This window comes from Delphinus delphis, chromosome 2, assembly GCF_949987515.2.
Source record: "Delphinus delphis chromosome 2, mDelDel1.2, whole genome shotgun sequence".
Taxonomy (NCBI): Eukaryota; Metazoa; Chordata; class Mammalia; order Artiodactyla; family Delphinidae; genus Delphinus; species Delphinus delphis.
In genome coordinates, this window is record NC_082684.1 from 136,408,071 (window position 1) to 136,432,252 (window position 24,182).

At 44.6% G+C, this 24,182-nt stretch overlaps 2 protein-coding genes across 4 annotated transcripts in view; one reads left to right on the forward strand and one right to left on the reverse strand.

The window, feature by feature from the left end:
- Positions 1-5,931: 5,931 nt before the first annotated feature.
- Positions 5,932-18,088, forward strand: LCTL (lactase like). The gene is made up of 13 exons (XM_060003721.1): positions 5,932-6,049; positions 6,461-6,624; positions 7,228-7,315; positions 7,625-7,734; positions 8,386-8,514; positions 8,617-8,712; positions 10,320-10,374; positions 10,468-10,629; positions 13,843-14,117; positions 14,830-14,956; positions 15,130-15,329; positions 16,208-16,271; positions 17,958-18,088. The coding sequence occupies exons 1-13, from the start codon at positions 5,932-5,934 to the stop codon at positions 18,071-18,073; spliced, it is 1,704 nt and encodes a 567-aa protein (XP_059859704.1). The 3' UTR covers positions 18,074-18,088.
- Positions 18,089-18,107: 19 nt separating this feature from the next.
- ZWILCH (zwilch kinetochore protein) overlaps positions 18,108-24,182 on the reverse strand; it is a 38,797-nt gene continuing 32,722 nt past the window's right edge. Inside the window, exons 17-19 of one of the 3 annotated variants that reach the window (XM_060003720.1) lie at positions 22,597-22,709; positions 19,342-19,459; positions 18,108-18,235 (exon numbers count right to left, since the gene is read on the reverse strand). In XM_060003720.1, the coding sequence (XP_059859703.1) occupies positions 19,371-19,459; positions 22,597-22,709 (202 nt within the window). In that variant the 3' untranslated portion in view covers positions 18,108-18,235; positions 19,342-19,370. Of the gene's footprint in view, positions 18,236-19,341; positions 19,460-22,587; positions 22,710-24,182 lie in introns of those variants that run through there. The other 2 variants (XM_060003719.1, XR_009518254.1) reach the window with 2 other exon arrangements.

Genomic DNA, 24,182 nt, shown 5'->3' on the forward strand with positions numbered 1-24,182 from the left:
GGATAAAAACAGAAAAGATAAAGAGTCTAGTGAAGAGACAGACTCCAGTCAGTCTCCTAAATAGGAGTGAAATGAGGTCTGCCACAGATGCTCTGGAAGACAGACTCAGAGAATGTTCTGAGGAGAGAAAAGCTGCGGAGGTTTCTCCTCCATTTTTACTGAGACTCCTCCCCTCTCCACACCCCACATCCTCACCCTTGCCGCCCTCCATGACCTGGAACTTAAAGGCTTGTGTGGGAGGTCTTCGGCAGCTGGCCCAGGGGCTCCCCACGAGCGAAAATGAGGGGAGAAAATGCGAGGCGGGACCTGGGAAATCACCAGCAGATAAGCCCAGACCAAAGAGCTCCGGTGGGGAAGCGCTGGCTGGCTGGGCAGCTTGGTGCCGGACACGTCACCATCATCATGGCTTGTTCCAGCCCTCCAAGACCACTATTCAGACCGCCATTCCCTCCCAAGCTTCCGCCTGCAGGGGTCCCAGGCAGCAAGGCCACTGGTGAGTGGGCTCTTTGGGTTGGGAATTAATGGTTTCACTACCAATGCCAGTGTCTGGACCAAGAAAAGAATTCTTCGTATGTGTGCCCTCCAACACTGTGTGTACACATGCATACTCTACACACAGGTTCATACTCTGTGGATAGGGTATCAATTCATTCCAGATTTACTGGAACAGCCTCAATTTCACATATTTGGCCACCACAAACCATTGAAATATCTTGAAAATTCCACTATGATTATGCAGAACTCCTTCAGTCTTGTTCCAAAAAAAGGATTTGAGAACCAGCTTGTAGAGTTGTATATACCTCAGCAGGATTTAAAAATAACAGACAAGGAAATCGCAGAGAAGGGAGAGTAAGATGACACAGAAATGCATAACATGTCCTGTACACATGCTGGAAGCAGGCCACAAACGTATCTCAGAATTTCCAAGCAGCCAGAAATCAGAGGGAAAGAAGATGACATGGATTCCTGCTTCTGAGACCCATGGGAATTTCCCCCAAAGTCCTCAGAAAGATGCAGCATGACTCAGTTTGAAAGAAACAAATTCATGTTCCATATCTTTTTTTTTTTTCATGTTCCATGTCTTAACAGTGGTTTGGTTACACGTGACTGAATTTGTCAAAACTCACAGAAGAGTGCATTTAAGGTTTGTGAGTTTCACTGCAAGCAAATTTTACCTCGAAAACAAAAGAACCATAATATAGTTAATGATATGCCTACCAAAGGGTTTAGGGGTGAAGTGAACTGACACTCGCAGCTTACTTTTGAAATGCATCCAAAAAGTAAGATGAATTGCTGGGTGGAGAGAGGAAAAGAGGGATGGACGTATGATGAAGCAAGTATAGTCTCAGTGGTGGGCACAGAGTGTGGGCAGTATAAACTTTCCATTTTTCTGTGTTTGCACATTTTTATAATACAGGGTAGGGGCTCAGAGAAATGAAGTGGACCTTGGAAGTTACCATCAACACTCGGAAGGTAAAAGGCCCTGGGTTTTGTTCACAGAGCCAGAACTAGCAGCAGCCCTCAAAATCTGCTGACACCCTAGGCACCTTGCCCTCAGGCAGTGACGGGCGTTCTGGGGAGCGGAGCTTTGGCCTCAACGGACAGAGAGGCCTGGCTCCTGCAGAGCCCACAGCACAGAGGGATTTTGGCATCTCCCAGACAAAGCTCTCCGATCATGGAAACCCCTTGTCAGAACATCAGGGAGCGTCTACCCTCTGAGGCTCTGTGCCTCGCCCAGAGAGCCCTTGTGAGTGGCAGAGCTGGATTTCAGCCTTCACAATATGATGGCATTGATGATGGAGATAGTTTTTTGTTTTTGTTTTTTGGCCTCACCACGTGGCTTGCAGGATCTCAGTCCCGGGACCAGGGATTGAAACTGGGCCACGGCAGTGAAAGCGCCAAATCCTAACCACTAGACCACCAGGGAACTCTCACAGAGATAGTTTTGGGGCTTTTCTCTCTGCCAGGCCCTGCAAGAAGCATTTACATCTATCACGTCATTTAATGCTTAAATGCGGCGAGCGGGGGCTACTCTTCATTGCGGTGCGCGGGTTTCTCACTGTGGTGGCTTCTCTTGTTGCAGAGCACGGGCTCTAGGCACGCGGGCTTCAGTGGTTGTAGCACGCAGGCTCAGTAGTTGTAGCTCACAGGCTCTACAGCGCAGGCTCAGTAGTTGTGGCGCACGGGCTTAGTTGCTCCGCGGCACGTGGGATCTTCCTGGACCAGGGATCAAACTCGTGTCCCCTGCGTTGGCAGGTGGATTCTTAACCACTGTGCCACCAGGGAGGTCCCTGTCATCCCCTTTTATATATGAAAAATGGCTCAGAGAAATTCAGTAACTTGTATGGAACACTCAGCTGGCAGATGCTGAGCTGGGATTCAAAGATGTACTTGACTCCAGAGACTCTGATCCTAACCACCGCCCTCTTCCGCTCCACAGGCCACTCTCCTCATCCCTCCCACCTTTCCCCCACTCTTCTCCCAGTGGTTTGTCACAGAGGACTTGTCTGCTCCATCCTCAGAAGAAAACTCAGGAGAAAGTCTGACTCAGGCCCATAGTGCTCCTTATAAACCAAGCACCCCACGCCTGGCCCTGTACTCCTGCTTCCCAGGACAGCTCTGCACCCCAGGATGGGCTTCCTTCCCCAAGAGAAAGGAGACACACACACACACACACACAAAACACCAACCAACACCCGGATGGGCTCAACCAGCCCCAGTCTGATCCCTGCAAATCCCCTGCCTCCATCCCAGCCCAGCTCCTGCAGAGACAAGACAACCTGACAACAGCCTGTCACCTCTTTAATGAACCCAGAGCTGAGGAAGACTCCAGACAGCTGGTAGCCAGCCTCCTTAGAGGAGGAAATGAAGGCCCAGAGAGGGGCAGTGGCTGGCCCAATGTCACACGGCACTAAACTTTGTCTCCTGGGACTTGTCCCCTTAGCTCCCGGCTGGGCAGGGCTGAGTTGGGCTGCAGAGCTGGTGGGAAGAAGTGAGGGTTGGATGGGGCCTAGAGGCCCCTTCCTCTCCAGAGAGAGAAAGGTTAGCTCCTAGGACCAGGGAATAGAATGGCTGGGCCCTGCAGTGCCAGCAGGGATAGTAGCTCTCATTCTAGATAGGGAGAGAGGAAGTGCCTGTCGCTGGAGCCCACGGCCAGTTCCTGGCGACATGGATCCCCAATGTCCTTCCCACGCCAGCCCCTCAATTCCCTCGGAAGGATCCAGAGGTACAGAGCGGGCTGAGCTGAGCCTCTCCCATGCCCACACCCACTGCGCCCCTGTGCCTTGGACCCATCAGTGCTCCCAGGACGGAAGACCAGACATTTTGCTTTTACCAAGTCCCTTCCTAAAAGTCATAGAGCTTAGACTCTGGCCTGGGCCCTACAGAGGCTGCTGGCAGAGGGACCCCCACTCTGCAGCCCCTTGCAGGGAGAGAAGAGGGGGAAGACAAAGAGGCCCACCCATCCCCCAACACGCCTGCTCTTCAGCCAGGCCTGGCCTCCAGGGACTTTAGAACACCCCACCCACCCAAGGGAAGGGTTCTACCCTGGTTGCTCCAAGCCTCCGGCAGGGCCCAAGCAGCCCTGGAGTGGGATGGGGTTGGGAGGAGCGAGGGGGGGTGGTGGTGGTCACCCAGCTGTGAGGCCCACATCCTTCCAGCTTGGAGCCTGTGGAGGAGAATGGGGATCAGACGGTGGAGACTGGGTCTGCAGTCAGACCCCATGCAGCCCCTGGCCAGGCCAGGCTGACTAGCCCCTCCCTCATCACAAACACTAGGCCCCTGGCTCTGAGAGAAGGGGGCATTTTTCAGAGATGACATCAGGTCTTAAAGTTTTATGTTTCCTGCCAACCTCAGCCTGGAGAGCAGAGTCCCCAGGGCCCACAGGCCTGGCGGGGCAGGTAGCAGCACCGGTGCAGATAGCGCACCACTGGCCTTGGACTCTCACGGCAGTCCACCCACAGGCCGCGAGGGTGACGTCCAGTGGTCTGCTCACCTGAGGACACAGCCCTGCCTGGTCACTGTAGGACAGATGCAAGAGGAGAGAAGATACCAAGCTGCCAGGTCCCCAAACACACCTCAGAGCCTTTGCTCATGCCATCCCCTCTGTCAGTTCCCACGCCCTACGTGCTCCACACCATCTGGCGAGTGCTTCCATATCCTTCAAGTATCTTGTCCAATGTCCCCTCCCTCCCTGCACCTCTACAGTGTTCTGTCCATCCTTCCATTAGAGCCCTGATCCCTGGCACAGTGTTTATTTTTATTGATTGATTGATTTGATTTGATTTTTGCACAGCGCTTAAAACCACCTTGCTTTCACACTCCCTCTGGCCTCCCTGTCCGGCAAGATCCCCAACCCCTGGAGGACTCAGACCAGGTCCCACCTCACTCTGGCAGAAAGAAATGAATCCACCACAAAGGGGTCATAAGACCTGTCCCGTTAAGGATCTACGGTGGGGCTTAGCTGAAGGTAGGGAGGCTGAAGGCTGAGTGAGATGCAGGGAGCCGCAAGTGGGGGGAGGGAGGGAAGGGCTATGGAGAGGTGAGGGCACCGTAGTGAAGGAAGCACAGTGGGGGCCTCCTTGGCAGCCTGGGTGGAGAGCAGGAGGTGCTGAGCTTCCAGGGAGGGTGTGATCTAGCTGCCACTTGTGCTTTTTTTTTTTTTTTAATATATCTTCTTTTTTTTTTTGGCCATACGGGGAGGCTTGTGGGATATTGGCTCCCGGACCAGGGCTCTATCGACCCAGGCCCACAGCAGTGAAAGCACCGAGTCCTAACCACTGGACCGCCAGGGAATTCCCCAGACAGTCGTGATTCAATGAGTGAGTCAGTAAAGGAATGAATGAGGGATCCAAAGAGAGGAGGGTGATGTGGGAGAACCAAATTTACCTTCTACAGTGAACTTTCTCTGGCAGCAGGAAGGGGTGGACACAGAGACAGATGCCCACACACACTACTCCCCACCCAGCCACCACCTGGAGTTTCATAGGCTGAGATGGGCTGAAGGCAGCACACTGGGCCCAGAAGGGACCAGGGGACTGGGTTACTGCTCCTCTACCCTGGGAGGGGGCTGACTGGATGCCCCGGGCCCAGGGCCAAGCTTCCTGGCTGCTGACTCAGGCCCCGCTGGCCAGCTCAGCATTCCTGCCCTCCCCAATGAATTGGGGCTATTGAAGCTCTTTGTAGGGGGGTTAGGCCACTGGTCACGCCCCCAACCAGAGCCTTCGCTGGGCTGAGGCTCTGCTCTTGGGGGGGGGGCGCACAGGCCCTGAGGGGGTCAGTCTGACAGTGCTCTGGCCACCAGCTGCTACTCTGGGGGTGTCTGGGACCGAGGACAATCCTGGGTAAGCTGGCTAGGCTGGCATCAGAGAGGGGAGCCCAGGGAAAGGGAATTGCCCTGACCCTTAGGACAGAAGACCCTGGGATGGTGACCCTGCTCATGACCCCCGGCTTGGGGAGGGGTCTGTCTCTTTGCATAGGCCACAGTGTGTAGGTGGGGTGCTGCAGGGGCTCTGTGGGTTGTCCTGCCAGCCCCATCAGACTGGAGCGTCCCTAAGGCAGAGTGGTTTCCCCATCAGACTGAGGCCATCACAGGGTATAGGCTGGGTCTCCCCCATAAGATAGGGACAGGGGTGGTTTGAAGCGTTGCCTATCAGACCCAGAGTTCCTCATGCCCGGTCTTTGTCCTCCTTAGTGTTTAACTTGGGAATCCTATCTGGAGAACAGCCTCAGCCTGTGCTGGTGGGTCCCAGCAAAGCCAGGGACTAGCTGACCCCAGAAGAACCAACGCTTCTCTAGATAAAGCGCCTCCACCCCGTCCCACCTCCTCCCCTCCTTTTTCCCCAAAGCCAGGATCTTCCCCCCCAAGCCCTGGCTGCATGGGCCTACACCTGTCAGATGTGCTTTTTCAGGTATGGGGGAGAGCCGGGAGCCATGAAGCCAGTGAGGGCTGTCACTCTTTGGTGGGTGCTACTGCTGGTGTCCAGGCTGGGGGCCACCAGGAAGGAATCCCTAGAAGAGGGCTCCTTCTACTATGGAACCTTCCCACTTGGTATGTCCACTCCTCCGTTGGTCTGTCCGTCTGTCCATTTGTCTGTCAGATTGCCTACCTTGGCTGACTTGTCAAGGAGTTTGGTGTTTCAGCTTCCTTACAGGTAGGATGGGGAAAATAACTCCATGTAGTTGTTCTGAAATAAAAGAAGTTCCTAACAGAATTTTTTTAAAGTTACTGTATAGATAGTAAATGCAAATCAGAGCTAAAATGGTACAGATGAATGCTTTTAACGTATTGTGTCTCCCCCCCTCTCCCCGCCCTACCACACATGCTCCCACTCCTAGGGAGACAGGGCAGGCTGCTGGGGAGGGGGCTTGCCTTGTGGCCAGGGAGGCACAGCCCAGGGTCCCAGTACTGGGTGGGGAGTGGGAGGGGACTCAGAGCCCAGCTTGGGGTCTCCATTTGCAGGCTTCACCTGGGGCGTGGGCAGTTCCGCCTTCCAGACTGAGGGTGCCTGGGACCAGGACGGGAAAGGGCCCAGCATCTGGGACACCTTCACGCACAGTAGGAAAGGGAATGTGCTTGGGGAGGAGACTGCAGACGTGGCCTGTAACGGCTACTACAAGGTCCAGGTGAGTGATGGGTGTGCATGTGTGTGTATGATTGAGCATCACCTAGGGAGAGTTGGGAGGTGACAGACATATTGGGGGAACCCGAGTGACAATGTCAACCAAGTGCTCTGCTAAACATCCCCAGTCCCAGTGCAGCCAAGCGGGGAGGGGTCGGTGGTGACTGGGGCTTGGGGAGGGAGTGCCAGGATGTGGGAAGGTGGATGAAGGAGGAAAGGAAAGTTGGGCCCCACCTGAGCCAGTGCCTTAGTCTAAGCGATGGGCAGCTGAAGGGCTGAGGCCATGACCCCAGGGCCTACAGGCCACAGTAGCCTGAACCCCTGGTCCCTGCATGGGAATGGGCCCCCTGTGGGAAGAGCGGGACCAGCTCATCCTCTGTCCCTTTGCTCAGCACCCACTTTCCTCTCTGGATTGGGGATCCATCACCCTGATGGATTTCTCAAAGCATCCTCATATCCTGCATTTTACTTGACTCCTGGCATAGCCCCAGGCGTAAGCGGGGGCAGGTGGCGTCACACCTGTTGCGTAGATGAAGCGTACGTACAGGAGGGGCCTTAGTGGGGTCCGGCTGACCCTGCCCCGCACCCACCACCTCTGTCTGCACAGGAGGACGTCGCTCTGCTGAGGGAGCTGCACGTCAGCCACTACCGGTTCTCCCTGTCCTGGCCCCGGCTCCTGCCCACGGGTGTGCGAGGTGAGCTAAGGCCTCACTGCCCCAGCCCAGGAGTGGCCCCTTTTGGCCGCGCTGGCTTTATGGGGACACCAGAGAGTCCTGGGCGGCGAGAACAGCCCATGAGCACAGTTTCCCCAGCAGCAGCTCTCACGGGTTCTGCAGGTAGCTGGGCTCCCAGCAGTAGCTATTCCACCATCTGAGACCCGAGTGCTGGTGGGCTGAGGGCGCCTTCAGGGCTACAGAAAGCTCCAGGGCCCAGGAATAGTGCACTACAGAAGGTCAAGGCCAAGGTCCTTTCTCATCAAGTCCCCCCTTTTATTTCGCCTTCAGCTGACGGGGTGAACAAGAAGGGAATCCAATTCTACAGTGACTTCATTGACGCCCTTCTGAACAGCAACATCACCCCCATCGTGACCCTGCACCACTGGGATCTCCCACAGGTGAGGCTGCGCAGGCTCAGAGGCCCAAGGGGAGCTCAGCTCAGCAGGAGGGAGCCTGATCTGGGCACTTGGGGTTGCCAAGGTGGAGGTAAAGGCTGGGGTCTGGGCTCTGGCTCGGGACAGGAAGATGGCAGGGAGTGAAGAAGAAATCTCCCAACTTACCCACGGCGGAGAGGTCCCACTGGTTTAACTGATGTTTGTAATAAGTGGTAAGCGCAGATTTTGATGTTTTCCAAAACATTTGGCCTGGAAACGACAACTCAGACTATAAAGAAAGAAGCATCTTTTGAGTAAGAGTTGATGGAATAATGAGCAAGTTTGTTTAGCCTTTTCTCCCCCAGGTTGTTAGAACTGTATGTGCTCATATACGAGCGCCCCCTCCCAAGTGATTTCCATAAAGCCTCAACATGCTTAAGAACCTCACAGTTAGACATCACTATTCAAGCAGTTTTTTTCATTCGTTCAACAAGGCTCTGTGGTATCACGGCCCAGCTGGCAGAGGAGCCGCTTATGTATCTCTCTGTGACACAGGGTGGTGGGAGGTCAGAGGACAAGACATTGGCTTCAGGGAGGTGATGGGGAGAAGATGGAATACTATCCATGCTTTAGAGGGTGGGGCACCTGCTTCTCTCTCCACCCCTCTGTTTGCAGCTGCTCCAGGTCAACTATGGCGGGTGGCAGAACGTGAGCACAGCCAACTACTTCAGTGATTACGCCAGCCTATGCTTCGAGGCCTTTGGGGACCGGGTGAAGCACTGGGTCACTTTCAGTGACCCTCGGGTAAGCAAGGCCCCCCTCCAGGTGGGAAAACCCACTTTCCAGGCAGGAGTGTACCCTGTCATTTCTCACGGGTCCTGTGGTCCCCACTTGCCATCCCTGCAGACAATGGCAGAAAAAGGCTACGAGACGGGCCACCACGCACCTGGACTGAAGCTCCATGGCACGGGCCTATACAAGGCGGCACATCACGTCATTAAGGTGAAGTGGGTCCTTCTGGGAGTGAAGGCTGGGTTCAAGGTGGAAGGGTGAGTCCCAGTGACAGCTGAGCCCACCCCAGGGCCCGAGTCTGAGCCCAGTCGTCTGCCACCTCACCTTAACATGGTCCCCTTCCCTTCCATGAGGATCTATGAGGTAGTGTCCTGCCATCCAGGACTCTGCTGGACACTGCAGCCCAGATGACAGCGTGACTGCTCCCTATAGCGCTTGCAATCTAGCCAAGGGGCTGGAGCACATGCATGTGAAAACTGTCACCTACAGGTCTAAACTCTTTTGTGAGGAATGGTGACAGGAGGAAGTGGGGGGATGACAGTGAGCTAGGGGCTAGCATCTTCAGTGACCGAGCAGAAGTAACTGGAGGTTGGTGAATGACAGCAGCAGGAAGGGGTTAGGAGTGCTTGTCTGATAGCATGGACTTCAAAGGACCTGGAGTTTTTGAAGGAGGAAAGAGAAGTAGTTTGGAAGCAGCAACAAAGAGCAAGACAGGCACTCTCCTAAGGTGTGTGGGGTGTGAGGGGAAAAAATGGCGTCTGCTGGAAAGAGCTGCCGTGGCTGCGGTCTTTAGGGGCAGTCAGGCTCAGTTAGGGCAGAAATTGAGGGGGACATTGAGAGGAGATAACGACGGGCGAATTACAAGGCTATTGGAAAGGCTTGAGAAGCAGCGGGGGGGTTGGTCACATTCCAGGACATATATGAGGGTCCAGGTGATGATGACTGGGGAACAGGGGTGTGAGGCATGATGGCCCCAATGGACTCTCAACAGAAGGTGGACAATCTGATCAGGCGGGCAGGCAGGGGATCACTGGGGACATACCAGATCCTCAAATTCATGTCAGCAAGAGAACTTTCTCATCTTTCCCTATTTGGCTTAGGGTTTCTTAAACTGACTATTTAAAGGGCAGGGCTCTGAATATATCAGTGGGTCCCTGGGAGAGAACATGGAGAGAAGGCAGGTTGGCACATTTTGGATTCTGTTTCTCAAGACTGTTCCAGATGCTTGGTATTATATTTTCCTAACTTCCTGAGCACCTATGCTGAAAGCACTGCCTAGTTACTACAGAGGACAACCAGGAACGAAACAAGACACATTAGCAAAAATCTTAGAAACAATAAATAACACAGTGTGGTGGCTTATGTGTTTATGCCAGATTTAGAGCAAGTTTCCTCCACAGCACAAAGAAAATGGAGGTCAGAGGAAGGGAGACTATGGATTAGGCTAATCAAGGCTGGACTCATGAAAAGCATAGGACTTAAAATGATCTCTAGGGCTTCCCTGGTGGCGCAGTGGTTGAGAGTCCGCCTGCCGATGCAGGGGACACGGGTTCGTGCCCTGGTCCGGGAGTATCCCACGTGCCGCAGAGCGGCTGGGCCCGTGAGCCGTGGCCGCTGAGCCTGCGCGTCCGGAGCCTGTGCTCCGCAATGGGAGAGGCCACAACAGGGAGAGGCCCGCGTACCGCAAAAAAAAAAAAAAAAAAAAAAAAAAAAAAATGATCTCTAGAGTTAGGAAGGAGAGAAAGGCCACCCTGGGTTGAAAGGGAGGAGAGAAATGAATGAGGCAGACATCTCCGATGGGCTCCTTTCTCTTCCAGGCCCATGCCCAAGCCTGGCACTCCTACAACAACACATGGCGCAGCAAGCAGCAAGGTGAGCCCCGCCACCATGTGCGCTGAGAACAGACGGGTGACCAGAGGAGCAATGTCACTGCGTGCCACCCCCTTTTCTCTCTCTTCTTATAAGGTCTGGTGGGGATTTCATTAAACTGCGACTGGGGGGAACCTGTGGACATTAGTAACCCCAAGGACATAGAGGCTGCCGAGAGATACCTACAGTTCTGCCTGGGCTGGTTTGCCAACCCCATTTACGCCGGTGACTACCCACAAGTCATGAAGGACCATATCGGTGAGCCACGTCACGTTTTTAAGACTCCAGATACCACAGCAACGGTATTGAGCTCAAGTGAAATGACCAAAAGGCAGGGGGATAGAAGAACACACTGGGTTGGTTTGGGCGAGGCACTCGAGGGATAAGCCAGCTCCCAAAGAGTTTAGAACTGATTATTCAAACTGGGAGGGTGGGGGACATCCAAACAAATTCCTAGACCCAGAAATTGAGAATTTCAGAATCCAGGGGAAAAAACTTAGCAATTCTCTAGGCTGCTCTCTTTTGTGTTCTGTTCTCCTGTCTCCTCCCCACTCCACTCCATCCAACTGTAGTGAAGTAGGAGTGAGAAGTCAAAGACACAGTCATGGGTGGAGTCAGTCCTATTGCTGGTTCTTTCTGCCACTTGAGAAATACTTTCCAAGCTCTAGTTTCCACAGTGTCAGAGAATAAAGACAGAGCTCACAAGGCTGTATTAATTTCAATGCTTTTAACTGCCACATAACAGAAAACTCCAAATAAAATGGCTTGAAAAGTAGGAGATTTATCATCTCACCTGAAATCCAGAAAAGGATAATCCCCAGCTAATTAATCCAGCCCTCAGGGTTGTCTTTGAGAACCCAGACTCAGTCCATCTTTCCACTCTGGCACTTTTAGCTAGCTCATCAGCCACTCCCCAAGGCCACAAGATGGCTGTAGCAGCTCCAGGCATCACCTTTACACATCAACACCCTGAGGCAGAAGAAAAGGGAACAGTACTATCATATCTGTTTTTAAGAACAAGGAAAATCTTCCCAGGAAACAGCATCTACTCCCAGCTGACTTCCCGCTGTGCCTCAAGGGACAGAATTGTCAAATGCCCCAAGGTGCCCTAGACCACCAGGGCTAGAGAGCCTCAGAGCCTGGGGAGGGGTCAAGGCTCCCAGAAAGGATGTGGCCCTTTGGAAGGGGATGAGAAAAGAGGGCATGGAAGAAGACAGGCAGGGGTCTATTGGGTAGGCAACCAGCAGTGTCTGGCTCTAGGAATCTAAACATATAACTGTGATTCAGAGGTATCAGCCCACTCCTCCCTAAAAAAGACAAGGATGACAGTGAAATAGGCTATATCTCATACATCAAGGCTATTTTAGATGTTTGACTAAGAACGTTTCAACATTTCAACATTTCAAAAATTTCCCTTTCTAAAGCACCATTTATCAAGACTTGTCTGGAATAGGAGGCAGCAAGTTCTAATTCCAACTCTGCCACTAACCAGTGAGTGATTCTGAGCAAGGTGCTTCACCTCGTCCTGTCTCAGTCTTATCACCTAAAAATGAAGGGATTAGACAAAATAATCTCTAAAAATCTTTTGACGATAACCAGTTCTGTGATATGTTCTGTACACATACACTCAAAATCTTGAGAATGATTTCCTCAAGATGCGTAAGGAAAAAGCCCTCACAATGGGACAATGCCCATATGGAACATTCCTGCAGACACACCCCATCATTCACATGCTGTTTGCTCTCTTGGGACCCTCAGAGGCCACTGCAGGCGCTACAAGATTGTACTAAAAAGCCAAATTGATTACCTATCATAGAACAATTCTTGGGCTTAAAGCCAATAATCCCAGACCCCACCAACTCCAACTCTATGATAATTCAAGTGGGAACAGGGCTCAATTTTTCCCTTATACAATGTGGAAAGAAGGATCCTTTAAGTAGTTTTTTCTTTTTCTTTTCTTTTTCTTTTGTTTCAGCATTATTAAGTATAACTGACAAATAAGACAATTAGTATTTTCTTTAGTAGTGAAAGCATTCTGCCTGAAATCTCATTCACAAATTACTTCCAGGCATCTCAGAAGCAGCCCTTCATTCACAATAAATATATGAAGAAAGGTAATTCTAGACGAGTGCTGTCCAATAGAACTTTTGGTGATCATGGAAATGTTCTCCATGTCCCCTATCTGTGCTGTTCAATATGACAGTCTGTAGCCATTTGTGTCTATTCAAATTCAAATTAAACAAAATTAAAAATTCAATCCTTCAGTGTGCCTGAGTTGAAGCTGCAGTCACATTAGCCATATTCCAGTAGCCACATATGCTGAGTGGCTATTGTAGTAGACACTACAGTGACAATTCCTGTGGTTTTTCTCAAGTTACTACATGTAACTGAAAGTAATAACATGCTAATAATTTAAAGGAATTTAATAATGCAATCTTTTCACTCATTTAATCTAAGCCAGCAGTCTCTTTGGAAACATTTTTATGGCTACATTTTAGATCAACTCATAAAAATGTTACTTCTCTTTATACATTGATTTAAAACTTTTTTTGCATAGATTATACAAGGACATGTTTCACATGTTTTGAAGTACAAAAAAGTGAAAAAAGTTAAGCTTCCTTCCCTCCCCCACCCACTGCTCCTATCCTCCCCAGAAGGAAGTACACTTCCAGAGATGCATTGTGCACGTGTGCGCAAGAACACTGCTGCTCGGTATGTGTATATACTTGCATGTACTGTATGTATGCAACACTCTGCATCTTTGTTTCACTTGAGCATCCGTCTTGGCGCTCGTCCTTGTCGTGTATGAAGCACTGCCTTATTCATTCTCATGACTGCATAATGTGATACTGATGGATATCCCATCATGTTTTTAACCAGTCTCTCCTGACAGACCTTCAGGGTGCTTCTAATCTTTTGCTACTCAATCTGTAATGAAGATCCTTGTACATACATCCTTTTACATGAGTAAAGTGTAGGATAAGCAGATTTAGAATTGGTCGGTGAAAGGACACACACTTTTACAATTTTGAAAGATAGGACATTGCCCAACACAGAGGTGATGTTAGCTTACACTACAACAAGGCCTGAACGTGACCGTGTCTCTCCGCACGCTACCACTGGCCTCCTCCATTTCCCTTCCCAGAGGCAAGCAAAATTACCAATTTTTGATGTAAGGAATAACCTAGTTCTTTTTTCCAGATAGCTACACAATTGTCCACACACGTTACTGAGTAATCTGTAAAAATATTACTTTTAAGCAACATAAACTTAAAAATTTTTGGCTAGCTTTCAAATGTCAAAATTCCAGTTTGAAAGGCTAAGGTCATAATTTCCACACAGATGAATTCCAAAGCCCAGGATCTGGATAACAGCTTTCATGTCAACATGCCAGTATCATCATGGTACATGACAAGAGAATGATTGTGAGAAAATAAAACTTGGTTAAATTCTATTTTCTTCTCTCATTAGGAAGAAAGAGTGCAGAGCAAGGCCTGGATATGTCGAGGTTACCGGTGTTCTCACTCCAGGAAAAGAGCTACATTAAAGGCACATCTGATTTCTTGGGATTAGGTCATTTTACGACTCGGTACATCACAGAAAGGAACTACCCCTCTCGCCAGGGGCCCAGCTACCAGAACGATCGTGACCTAGTTGAACTGGTTGACCCAAACTGGCCTGATCTGGGGTCTAAATGGCTACATTCCGTGCCATGGGGATTTAGGAGGCTTCTCAACTTTGCTCAGGTGATTATTACATTAAGCTAAAGGACATTTTTTACCTGAATTCATGTTCTTATAGTATAAGCTCAGGTGCCTACATTTTAAAGTTAATTAAAAAACCCAGTTACTTATACTTCAGAAGCTACTCGATATAGGCCTTAAAGAAAGACTAGAAAAGAAAGAAAGAAAGAAAACAACAAGAAAGACTAATGTGGACTTCTCTAGTGGTCCAGTGGTTAAGACTCGGTGCTTCCATCGCAAGGGGCACGGGTTTGATCCCTGGTTAGGGAAGTAAGATCCTGCATGCCGCACAGCATGGCCAAAAAAAAAAAAAATGATGAATGCCTACTATGAATAATCATATATATAGATCATATACATTGTTGTTATACATTATATAAATTATATTCATGTAATATAATATGCACATATTTCATATGACTATATATGTATATATATAATATACATATTTATATATAAAACTTTAAAATTCTTATCTCATATTTAGTTATTTTGCTGCTCTTCTCACCTGTACTGGAACATGTGGGAAAGAACAAGACCTGAAGCATATTTTCTCTAAAATGATGCTTTGTCAAGAAATATATTCTTCTATATGAACTTGCCTCCTGCCTACACTCATCTCTAAATAAACATGTTAAGTGGCATCTACTAAACGCTAAACACACCCAATTAGAATATGGCAGCTTTCAATATGTGTTCCCATGATTCGTTTCAGACTCAATACGGCAATCCACCCATATATGTGACAGAAAATGGAGCATCTCAAAAACTACACTGTACCCAATTATGTGATGAGTGGAGAATTCAATACCTTAAAGGATACACAAATGAAATGCTAAAAGGTGAGATACAAACGGTCTTCACATATCTTTCTATTTAACTTGGGCAAAATCTGATAATACACGATTGACTAAAACGTGTTTCTAAATCTCATAGATGAAAACATTTAAGATTATCTTCGCAATACTATTTTTCCAAGAAAATGAAATATATTAAAAATGGAATGTCTTTGCAGCTATCAAAGATGGTGCTAATATAAAAGGGTATACTTCCTGGTCTCTGTTGGATAAGTTTGAATGGGAGAGAGGATACTCAGATAGATATGGATTCTACTATGTCGATTTCAACAAGAAAAATAGGCCGCGCTATCCAAAGGCTTCAGTTGAATATTACAAGAAGATTATCACTGCCAATGGGTTTCCCAATCCTCAAGAGGTAGGAATAATTATCAGTGTTACTCATTCTGGATTTTAGAAGAGCTAGGTAGCTGGGGTGTAGAGTTTGGCAAGTGGGCCCATTGTTTCTTTCCCTTTCACCACCTCTCTGCTTGTTTGCTTAGAATGGGGTAAGGACACTGTAAAATGCAATCCTAGCACACAGAGCATTAAGGGCAGACTAGGGTTATGCAGGAGTCCTGTTTACTTTAGGTTATGCCAGTCAACAGAAACTGTGATTTAAATGTTATCCTAAATGTTGTATCTTAATGCAAACAAATACTACCTATTCTTCAACATACATGAAAAGTTAAGTAAATTGAATATATAATGACCGTATAATCTTCACTTCTTTTCCCACCAAATTGTACAGTGATGCAAATGCACTGGTTCCAAAATGAGATTCAAAGTAATAATTTAAAAAATCCTTTAAAACCTCCCATTTTCAATAACCTACAAATTTTTCTGTCAGCTCTCTATTCTGTATGCTGCTGCACCTAATGGCAGGGAATATAAGTTGTAATTTAGAGTGTCTTAATTAAAAAAAAAACTCATTTGTTTATCCACATTCTTTAGAGTGAGCCTAGTGGGACTATAAATAGAAGCAGTGACTGATAACTATCAGGTATTCACTAGTTTTGCATTACTAGAAAAGACAGTAATTGCATTATTAGAAAAAGATAGCTAGATTATAAGCTTAAGAATAAAAACTGTTCTTTGGCTCCCTCACAATGATGCACACAGGCATTCAATAACTATTAACTGATTTAAACTACGAGCAGATTAAAAAAATATATTTCTTACCCCATATTATTCCAAACATGATTTCAAACAGCAAAAAACTAGTTTAAGACAACTTATCAAGTGGGTTTTTATTAGGTGGAAAGTTGGTACCTCAAAGCCTTGGAAACTTGCTCTATCAACAACCAGATGCTTGCTGCAGGTGAGTTTAATTCTTTGATAATTAAACCATGTAATTACGTACGCAATGGTATTACCAAAATCTCAAAATGTGGACCCACCTTAAGTCAATCTTCCAAAATCACATGATTAGAAATGGACTTTCCTTTACTTTGAAGCAATGTCAAATTTCTATCAGCACTTAAAATGTTTTAAAAATCTACCATGGGCTTCCCTGGTGGCGCAGTGGTTGAGAGTCCGCCTGCCGATGCAGGGGACACGGGTTCGTGCCCCGGTCCAGGAAGATCCCACATGCCGCGGAGTGGCTGCACCCGTGAACCATGGCTGCTGAGCCTGCGCGTCCAGAGCCTGTGTTCCGCAACGGGAGAGGCCACAACAGTGAGAGGCCCATGTACCAGAAAAAAAAAAAAAAAAAAAAAAAATCTACCATGAAAAAGAAATATCTACTCTAGTTTGATTCTGAATCATACTGTAAATTTATAAATCTACTATTTATAAATTTATCTACTCTAGTTCGATTCTGAATCATACTGTAAATTTATAAATCTACTATTGTGTTATAGTGGGCTTTGTTGGAAGGAGGGAGAAATTCAACCATTATACCAAATGGAATGAAGAAAAATCAAACACTCTAGATATTATATTCACTCATTCAGCAAGTAATTATGAAGCAGTCACTATTGACTCAAGGGTGTTTTAAGCCCTGGGGACATAGCAATAAACAACAAGGTCCCTGCTCTCACAGAAGGCATTTCTAATGCAACAGGATCTAAAAGGATCAGAGATGTAGAATAACCAGGATGTAACCATGCATCAAGAAATGCCAACGCATATCATTTGTTTCTTTGAATTTTGTCTTTCTCTCTATATAAGGGCAACCAGAGAAATACACTTCCTGTTTTAATGAATTCATCTTCCATGTGGTATCAGAGGTGGAAAATGCTAGACCAAATCCTACCAATTCAACTATTTTTACAGGCCAATATACCACTGTCCCCTCCCACCTCATCTAAATAATCAGGCAAATATTAAAGATGTATATTCCATTAAACTAAAATAAACTTAATGTAGAGACATGATGTAGAATTTACTGTTGAGCCCATGAGCTCCATGAGAATTGGGCCTGTGCCTTATTTATCTCGGTAACCAAGGGTGCCTGGCACAAAACTTAAAAGCAGGTATTTCGTAAATGTCCACTACAACGTTAATGCACTTGAAATATGCTTATCATTTAACTCTTAAAGACTGTTTAGCTGTGTTAAGAATGACCATGAAAATTTTCAATTCAGAAATTCCTATACCTCTTAAGATATACAATAAACATTTTTGAAAGGATGCAAATGTTTTCCAAGGAATTTTCTTTCCTAAATCCCCCCAAAGAGAATTATAGAAACTGAGGAATATGGCTGCTAATATTCTGAGTAAGCACTAGCACTGACATACATTTAGACTTTATTACAGTACCTATGGAAGAACCAAATTTAAGCATTCTTAATCCATATTTTCTGAAATATCTTACAAAGCCCTCACATAATTTTTTTATAACATTTAATTTACCAGGTTCTCTTTTATAGCAAATGAGAATAATTAGCAGTGTGATGATGCCATTTTCCAAGTTTATCCAGACAACTGAAGCTTTCAGGATGAAGCTGCATTCGCCAAAATGACCACATTCTCATCTGCCATGTTGCTCTCTCCCCCTCCGCAGAGCCTTTTCTAAGTTACATGCAGATCATGACGGAGATCATGGTACCTACAGTCTGCACCCTCTGTATACTAATCGCTGCAGTTCTCCTGATGCTTCTGCTGAGGAGCCTGAGCTGAGACAGGGTCATCCATTTTGTAGCTGCATCTTTCACAGAGAACCTTCAGGATCTTCTTCAGGATCTTCCTCCTTTTGCTCCTTCGAAGGTTTACATACATCTGTTTTCAGGTTCTGTGATAATTACCTTCCCACCACCTCTCTCTCTCTTTTTTTGGCTTGAGCTGGGATTGAAGAATTAGAAAATAAAAATACGCGTAAATGAAATAAAAATCACCTGTAATCTCACCCCTCTCAAAGTCAATGTTAATATTTTGCTGTATATTATGCATTGATTTTCATTTTGCAAAAAGGGATCACAGTGCACAAACTGTTTTGTAACTTATCTCATTTTAAAATCTGTCTGGAAATATTATTTTAATGTAGAAATGATTGCCACATTAGCACTGCCCTACACATGACGGACAAAATCAATCCTTTAGATATAACAGTCCTTTCAGACTGTAAATCCTATCAGGCAACCATGAAAAAGCATTAGGTGGGTACCAAGTAAATGAGCATATATATTTTTCTAAAAGAAATATTCTTATGCTAAATATCCTTTACTCAATGAAATACCTCAAAGAAATATTATATATTGATTATTTAATTTATATATCTTCTATGTAACTAAATATTCTGTTTTTTCTAAGTCCATTTTATTCTTAACTATGCTAAAATGCTAAAATTAATATCCATCTATTTGGGTACAAAACACGGCTTAAGAGAAAGAATGACGTTAGGCATTTTATCCATTATCTGATTCTACTTAATGTTGTTTGTGAAACACAAAAACAGTAAGATCATAGAAAAGGCTATTCCATTAATTCTTTTGGTTAATACTACCTCAAGTTAAACATTTTAAAAAGCGTATTTACATCTGGGACTTAGTCCTACAGTTGGGCTGGTTACAACTGTTTTTAACAAAACTTTGCTTTCAATGTCAAATTGGCATGCCCGTTTAAGGTTTTTCTCTTCCATCAATGGTTTTGAGACCAAACTCTCCTTCTACTATATATACAGATTTCAAATGCAAAGACATTATCACTCAAAAAATTTTTTTTTCCATTTCTCCGGTTTTAGGATTAAATTGTCAGTTGACTACAGAAGGTAGAAAGGAAATTAAAGATTTGCACTGCTCAGTAACAGCTGGTAAGCCTTTTATGTGATTACTAATAATCCATATCCCAAATGTATTAAATCAGCATTTATGTTGTAGAAAGAAAAAAAGAAAAAAGTAAGGTATTTAAGACATTATAAAGTATTTGCAGAGAACAAAAAGTGAACATACCACCTTACAGAGGGCCCCATCAGCACACTTCACTTGAAATGCACCTGGCTGCAGGTAACCATGTTAGTAAAGGATATCCTTTCTTCCAGGCTACCGTTTAATGTTAATTCAGAAAAATCTATAACCAGAGAGAGAGATCAGAATTGAATTCATCAACAATTCATTGAACTGTTTTTCTGCTAAGTTACTGCTAAATTTTACAACAATCAAGAGGTAGTCTGAATGATGTGTCTTCTACTTTAAAAGAACTTGTTAGACAAAAATCAGCAAAGACAATTCCTTTTAATAGTCAACCCTCTTGATGCATTGAAAATATGACTCAACAAACTAAAGTAGATTTTTAAAAATTATCTATTCGGGGGGAATTCCCCAGCAGTCCAGGGGTTAGGACTCCACACTTCCACTGCTGGGGGCCCAGGTTGGATCCCTGGTCCAGGGAACTAAAATCCCACAGGCTGCACAGTGCAGCCCCCCCCCCCGACAAAAATTATATATTTTTAATTTGGTAAGCTACTGCTTTATTTTTTAATGCCTCCTCCACTACAGTTAAATATAACTGTCTTCTTCCAATTGTAATATATATTTCAGAAAACATTTTCTACTTAGGATTTATAGTCTTAGGGCTAGACACATCCATTTTTTTCTCCTGAAGATTGTTGTATTTCAAAATCAAATGATACAATTAACATTTAGATGAGATCATGTCCACTTCCTTGTGGGTCAACATTTTGGTTTCCATATTCCCACCATTACCAGCAATCATTTGCCGAGCACCCACTGGGTGAGCAGCACTCTACTGGACACTGTTTTTCTCCCCCATTAACTCCAAGTCATTATTCTCTTTTCCCAGGGCAGCTAAAAGTACACTTTTCTCTCTTCAGTCTTCCTGCTTTTGATGTCAACTGTTTTACTCAAGAGCATCATACCGTTAGGTATCTTGAAAAGCTAGTATTTGACCTAAGTGCTCAGTCCAATGAAATAGAAAGTCTAATTTTGTAAATGCCTATGATCTTTGGCCAAAAATAAATGATTATTGGACTTTAATATCTACAACTGAGGCTTTGTTTGAATAATCTATGACTTTTACAAATGAAGTCCTCCTTTAACAGTGGGTCTTGGTTTGGGCCAAAGGTCACTGAATAATTTCTAGACAAACACATCAAGAATACATAATGGGTAGAAGAGGTTATGAAGTTCAAGTCAAAATGGAGTGTGAGTGTGTTTCCAAGCACGTAAATATATGATTTCATAAAAATTCCTTATTTTCATAAAAAGAGTCACTGGACCAATACATTAGCAAATAGTTTTAACTCTAACATTCAAAATAACTGTCATTCTTTTTTGAAGCAACCTGCATTAAAAAGACTCTAAAAAAACAAAAAAGTCTCTAGAAGATAGTTCCGTATACTTCACTTATTCAGCATCATTGGAAAAGGTGTTTAATCTTGTATTAATCTCCTAACAGGTTTAATCTTAATGTAATAAAATTTATTTTAAAATGGCATTTTTGAAAAATGTATCACATTTATTCATGTCTTTTAAACTTTTAAAATCATAACACACATGTCTTTAAGAAAAAAAGCCTGAAACAACAAATATAGATAAAATAAAATGTTTAAACTGGTGGTCTTCAACCTTCGTTGCACAATGAAATCACTTGGAGAACTTTAAAAATTCTGATGTCCAGGCTCTACCTCCAGCGATTCTGATTCACTTGGTCTGGGTATTAGGACTTTAAAGGCTCCCCAGATGCTTCTAATGATCAAAGCTGAGACCCACCCCTGCCCTCATCATTCCACACCTCAGGGTTGAGCTTTAGTTGTCTCCTTTCAGAGGTTTTTCTATGCCCAGGCCCATGGTTTTGCTACTGTAAACAATACTGCAATTAGTGATCTGGTCCACAGGCCGTTTTGCACATGTCTGGTTATATATGTGGAATAGATTCCTATTAATGGAACTGGTGGTCCAAAGAATGTATTCTTTAAAATTCTGGTGAATATCACCCTCCACAAAAGCCATACAACTTTACACTCCATCCAGCAGTGCGTGAGTTTCCCCCAAATCCCGGCCAGCACTGTGACACCAAACATGTTGATCTCTGCTAATCTGACAGGTGAAAGATGGTATCTACAGAATAGAAATTTGCATTCCTCTTATTATAGGTGGGGTTGATCACCTTTTGCTTTTAAGATGACATTTAAATTTCCTTTTTGGTAAACGGTTCATATTACTTGCCCATTTTTTTCTACTGAGTTATTAATACTTTTCTTACAGATCTGAAAGTTCTTTATATACTAGAGAATGTAGCCCCTTTTCTGAACATGAGCTGCAAATTTCTTTTCCTAGTTTATTATTTGTTTGTTGCTTCACCTCTGGTATTTTTTGCCACGCAGAAAATTTTTTATTTTTATACAGTTCATTTTCAATCTTTTATAGGCTCCAGCTTTTATATCACACTTAGAAAAGATAGCATGATCTTAACTGATGGTTCTCAGGAACATTTGATTTCTTTAGGACTTTTACAGTTCAGCCATATGAATAGAGAAGTTCCCATTATGCCTGAATCAAAATATACTCGGGGGGGAGAATAAACAATTTCTGGAAATAATTTTGCAAAATATCAATCACTACAATAGGACTATCTGTATTCCCAGCTTTCAAATACCCTTGAATTCTGTCTTAAAACTATCAGATTTTATTTTGGATAATCCTTGCAATATTTGAATCAGCCATTTAAGACTTATACAAATAAGAGATGACAGCCCCACACAATCCATGTGCATAAAGATAACAGTCTTATAGGTACTTACGGAAGGAGGTATAATTAACTGGTGGGTCAGCTAATTATACCAGGGGCAAAAAGACATTCTTTGACACACATAATCTTTGATACAATACTAGAAATCTCAACCCTTATTCCTACCACAGAGAAGGTACTAGAGCAGAAATATCATCACTGTTTTAAATGGTGCAGAAAAGTGTGAAGTATGAGCTGGCATTTCCATTTTATAACCTATTTTCACACCTACATCCCTATTGCTTGGTGTCTTTTAATAAAATTTCCTCTAGCTAGGATAATGAGAAAAAGCACTCTTTCATGTTTTTTTTTTCCCCCAGAATAAATAGGTTTATACCTAGAGTTCAGGAAAATTATTTAAAACTAGGTGCAAGAGCTCTAATAATAATCTCTACTAGTAAACTTAGTTTATTTTCTTTTGGAATAATTTACGTGAATAGACTACAAACCATCTCTACCAGGTCTGTGAAAATTCAGATGATCTACAGGTGGGCTGTCACTCAGTTGCCAAACTGTCTTCACCTTCTTTTGACCACTGTTTATTTCCACTCTCCATTTCTGTGGCTTCTCACTAAGGAAAGAAAAAAAAGCAAAGAGAAAAAACCAATCCAATTCCTTCTTTCTATAGTCACATAGTGAAGTCCTTCTGTGGTAAGCACTGAGGAAGAAGAGGTGGAGAGGTCACATTCCTACCCTCAAGAAGCACAGTCAAAAGAGAGAGAGAAACAAGAATGTAAATGATAACAAATTGGTGCAGCCACTATGGAAAACAATATGGAGGTTCCTTAAAAAATACTAAAAATAGAACTACCATATGATCCAGCAATCCCACTCCTGGGCATATTTAAAGAAAAGATGAAAACTCTAATTCAAAAAGATACATGCACCCCAATGTTCACAGCAGCACTATTTACAATAGCCAAGACATGGAAGCAACCTAAATGTCCATTGACAGGTAATGGATAAAGATGTGGTGTGCCTATATATATATGCATACATATACATACATATACATATATATGTGTATATATACACATACATACACACACACACACACACACACAATGGAATACTACTCAGCCATAACAGTATGGGCACAGTATGTATCACTGATGATAGATGATACTGACATATCTCTCAGATACCCTGGGCCAGGGTTCTGGATTCCTTGACCTAGAGAATAGGATTCAGCAAGGCAGAACTTTGAGCCCATGTGACTACAGAATTTGCTGATGACATAATTTTACACAATAAGAGTAGGAAATTTTATCTCTCTTTTCAGTAGTTTAACATTGTTTCATACTGTGTACATAAGTGTTCACTCACCCAGTTAAAAACACTGGGTAAACCAAATTTTTATATAGACTACCCTTGCCATATGTTGCTTTTCTCCCCCTTAAAATATACAGTTTAAATCCTTAAAAATTCATGCATAGTACTTTGACATACCTGGGGTCTGTCTGTCTGTTCTTCTCTCATCCACAAGGGCTAAACAAACCTACCAGAGCTTGAATGTGACTTATTTTAGGGATCAACCCAGGGAAGGGAAAGCCCTTGGGATTTTTTTCTTTTTACACTATTCACCAGTTAGGTAAATTAGTTCACTAAGGTAAAAAGCATTCAGAGATACAAAGATAGGAAGCTAAAGTAAATATAACACTGTGCCACTTGGGGCTCTGAAATTGGATTGGATGAACTGAGTAAAGAAAACAACAGATGACCTAGGCTTGAGATCCCTCATTTCTCATGCACAGTTCCTGGTCTCCCTCGTGACTCCTTTCCTAAAATAACCAAGTGCTGATGTCATTGGGTCATTTACTTACAAGTTCACAGCTTTTAGGAAAAAACAGGGAGTTGGGAAACACCTACTTTTTGAATTAGATATAAATCTTGAAAGTTTTGAAGTATTGTCAGCTCTTAAATCAGATGGAACCACAAACCATAAGTATTCTCTCCTGTTGAGCAAGACCAGTAAGTTAGAATAGAATAATTTAACAATTCCATAGTTTTCTCCCTTTCTTCTCCTCCTCATGAAATCAAGAGT

Excerpts from the sequence above, each read along its gene's own strand:
- LCTL (XM_060003721.1), top strand. The coding sequence starts at position 5,932 with ATGAAGCCAGTGAGGGCTGTCACTCTTTGGTGGGTGCTACTGCTGGTG. Across the intron at positions 10,375-10,467 it reads ATGGCGCAGCAAGCAGCAAG|GTCTGGTGGGGATTTCATTA; the intron begins GTGAGCCCCGCC and ends TCTTCTTATAAG. Across the intron at positions 16,272-17,957 it reads CAACCAGATGCTTGCTGCAG|AGCCTTTTCTAAGTTACATG; the intron begins GTGAGTTTAATT and ends CCCCCTCCGCAG.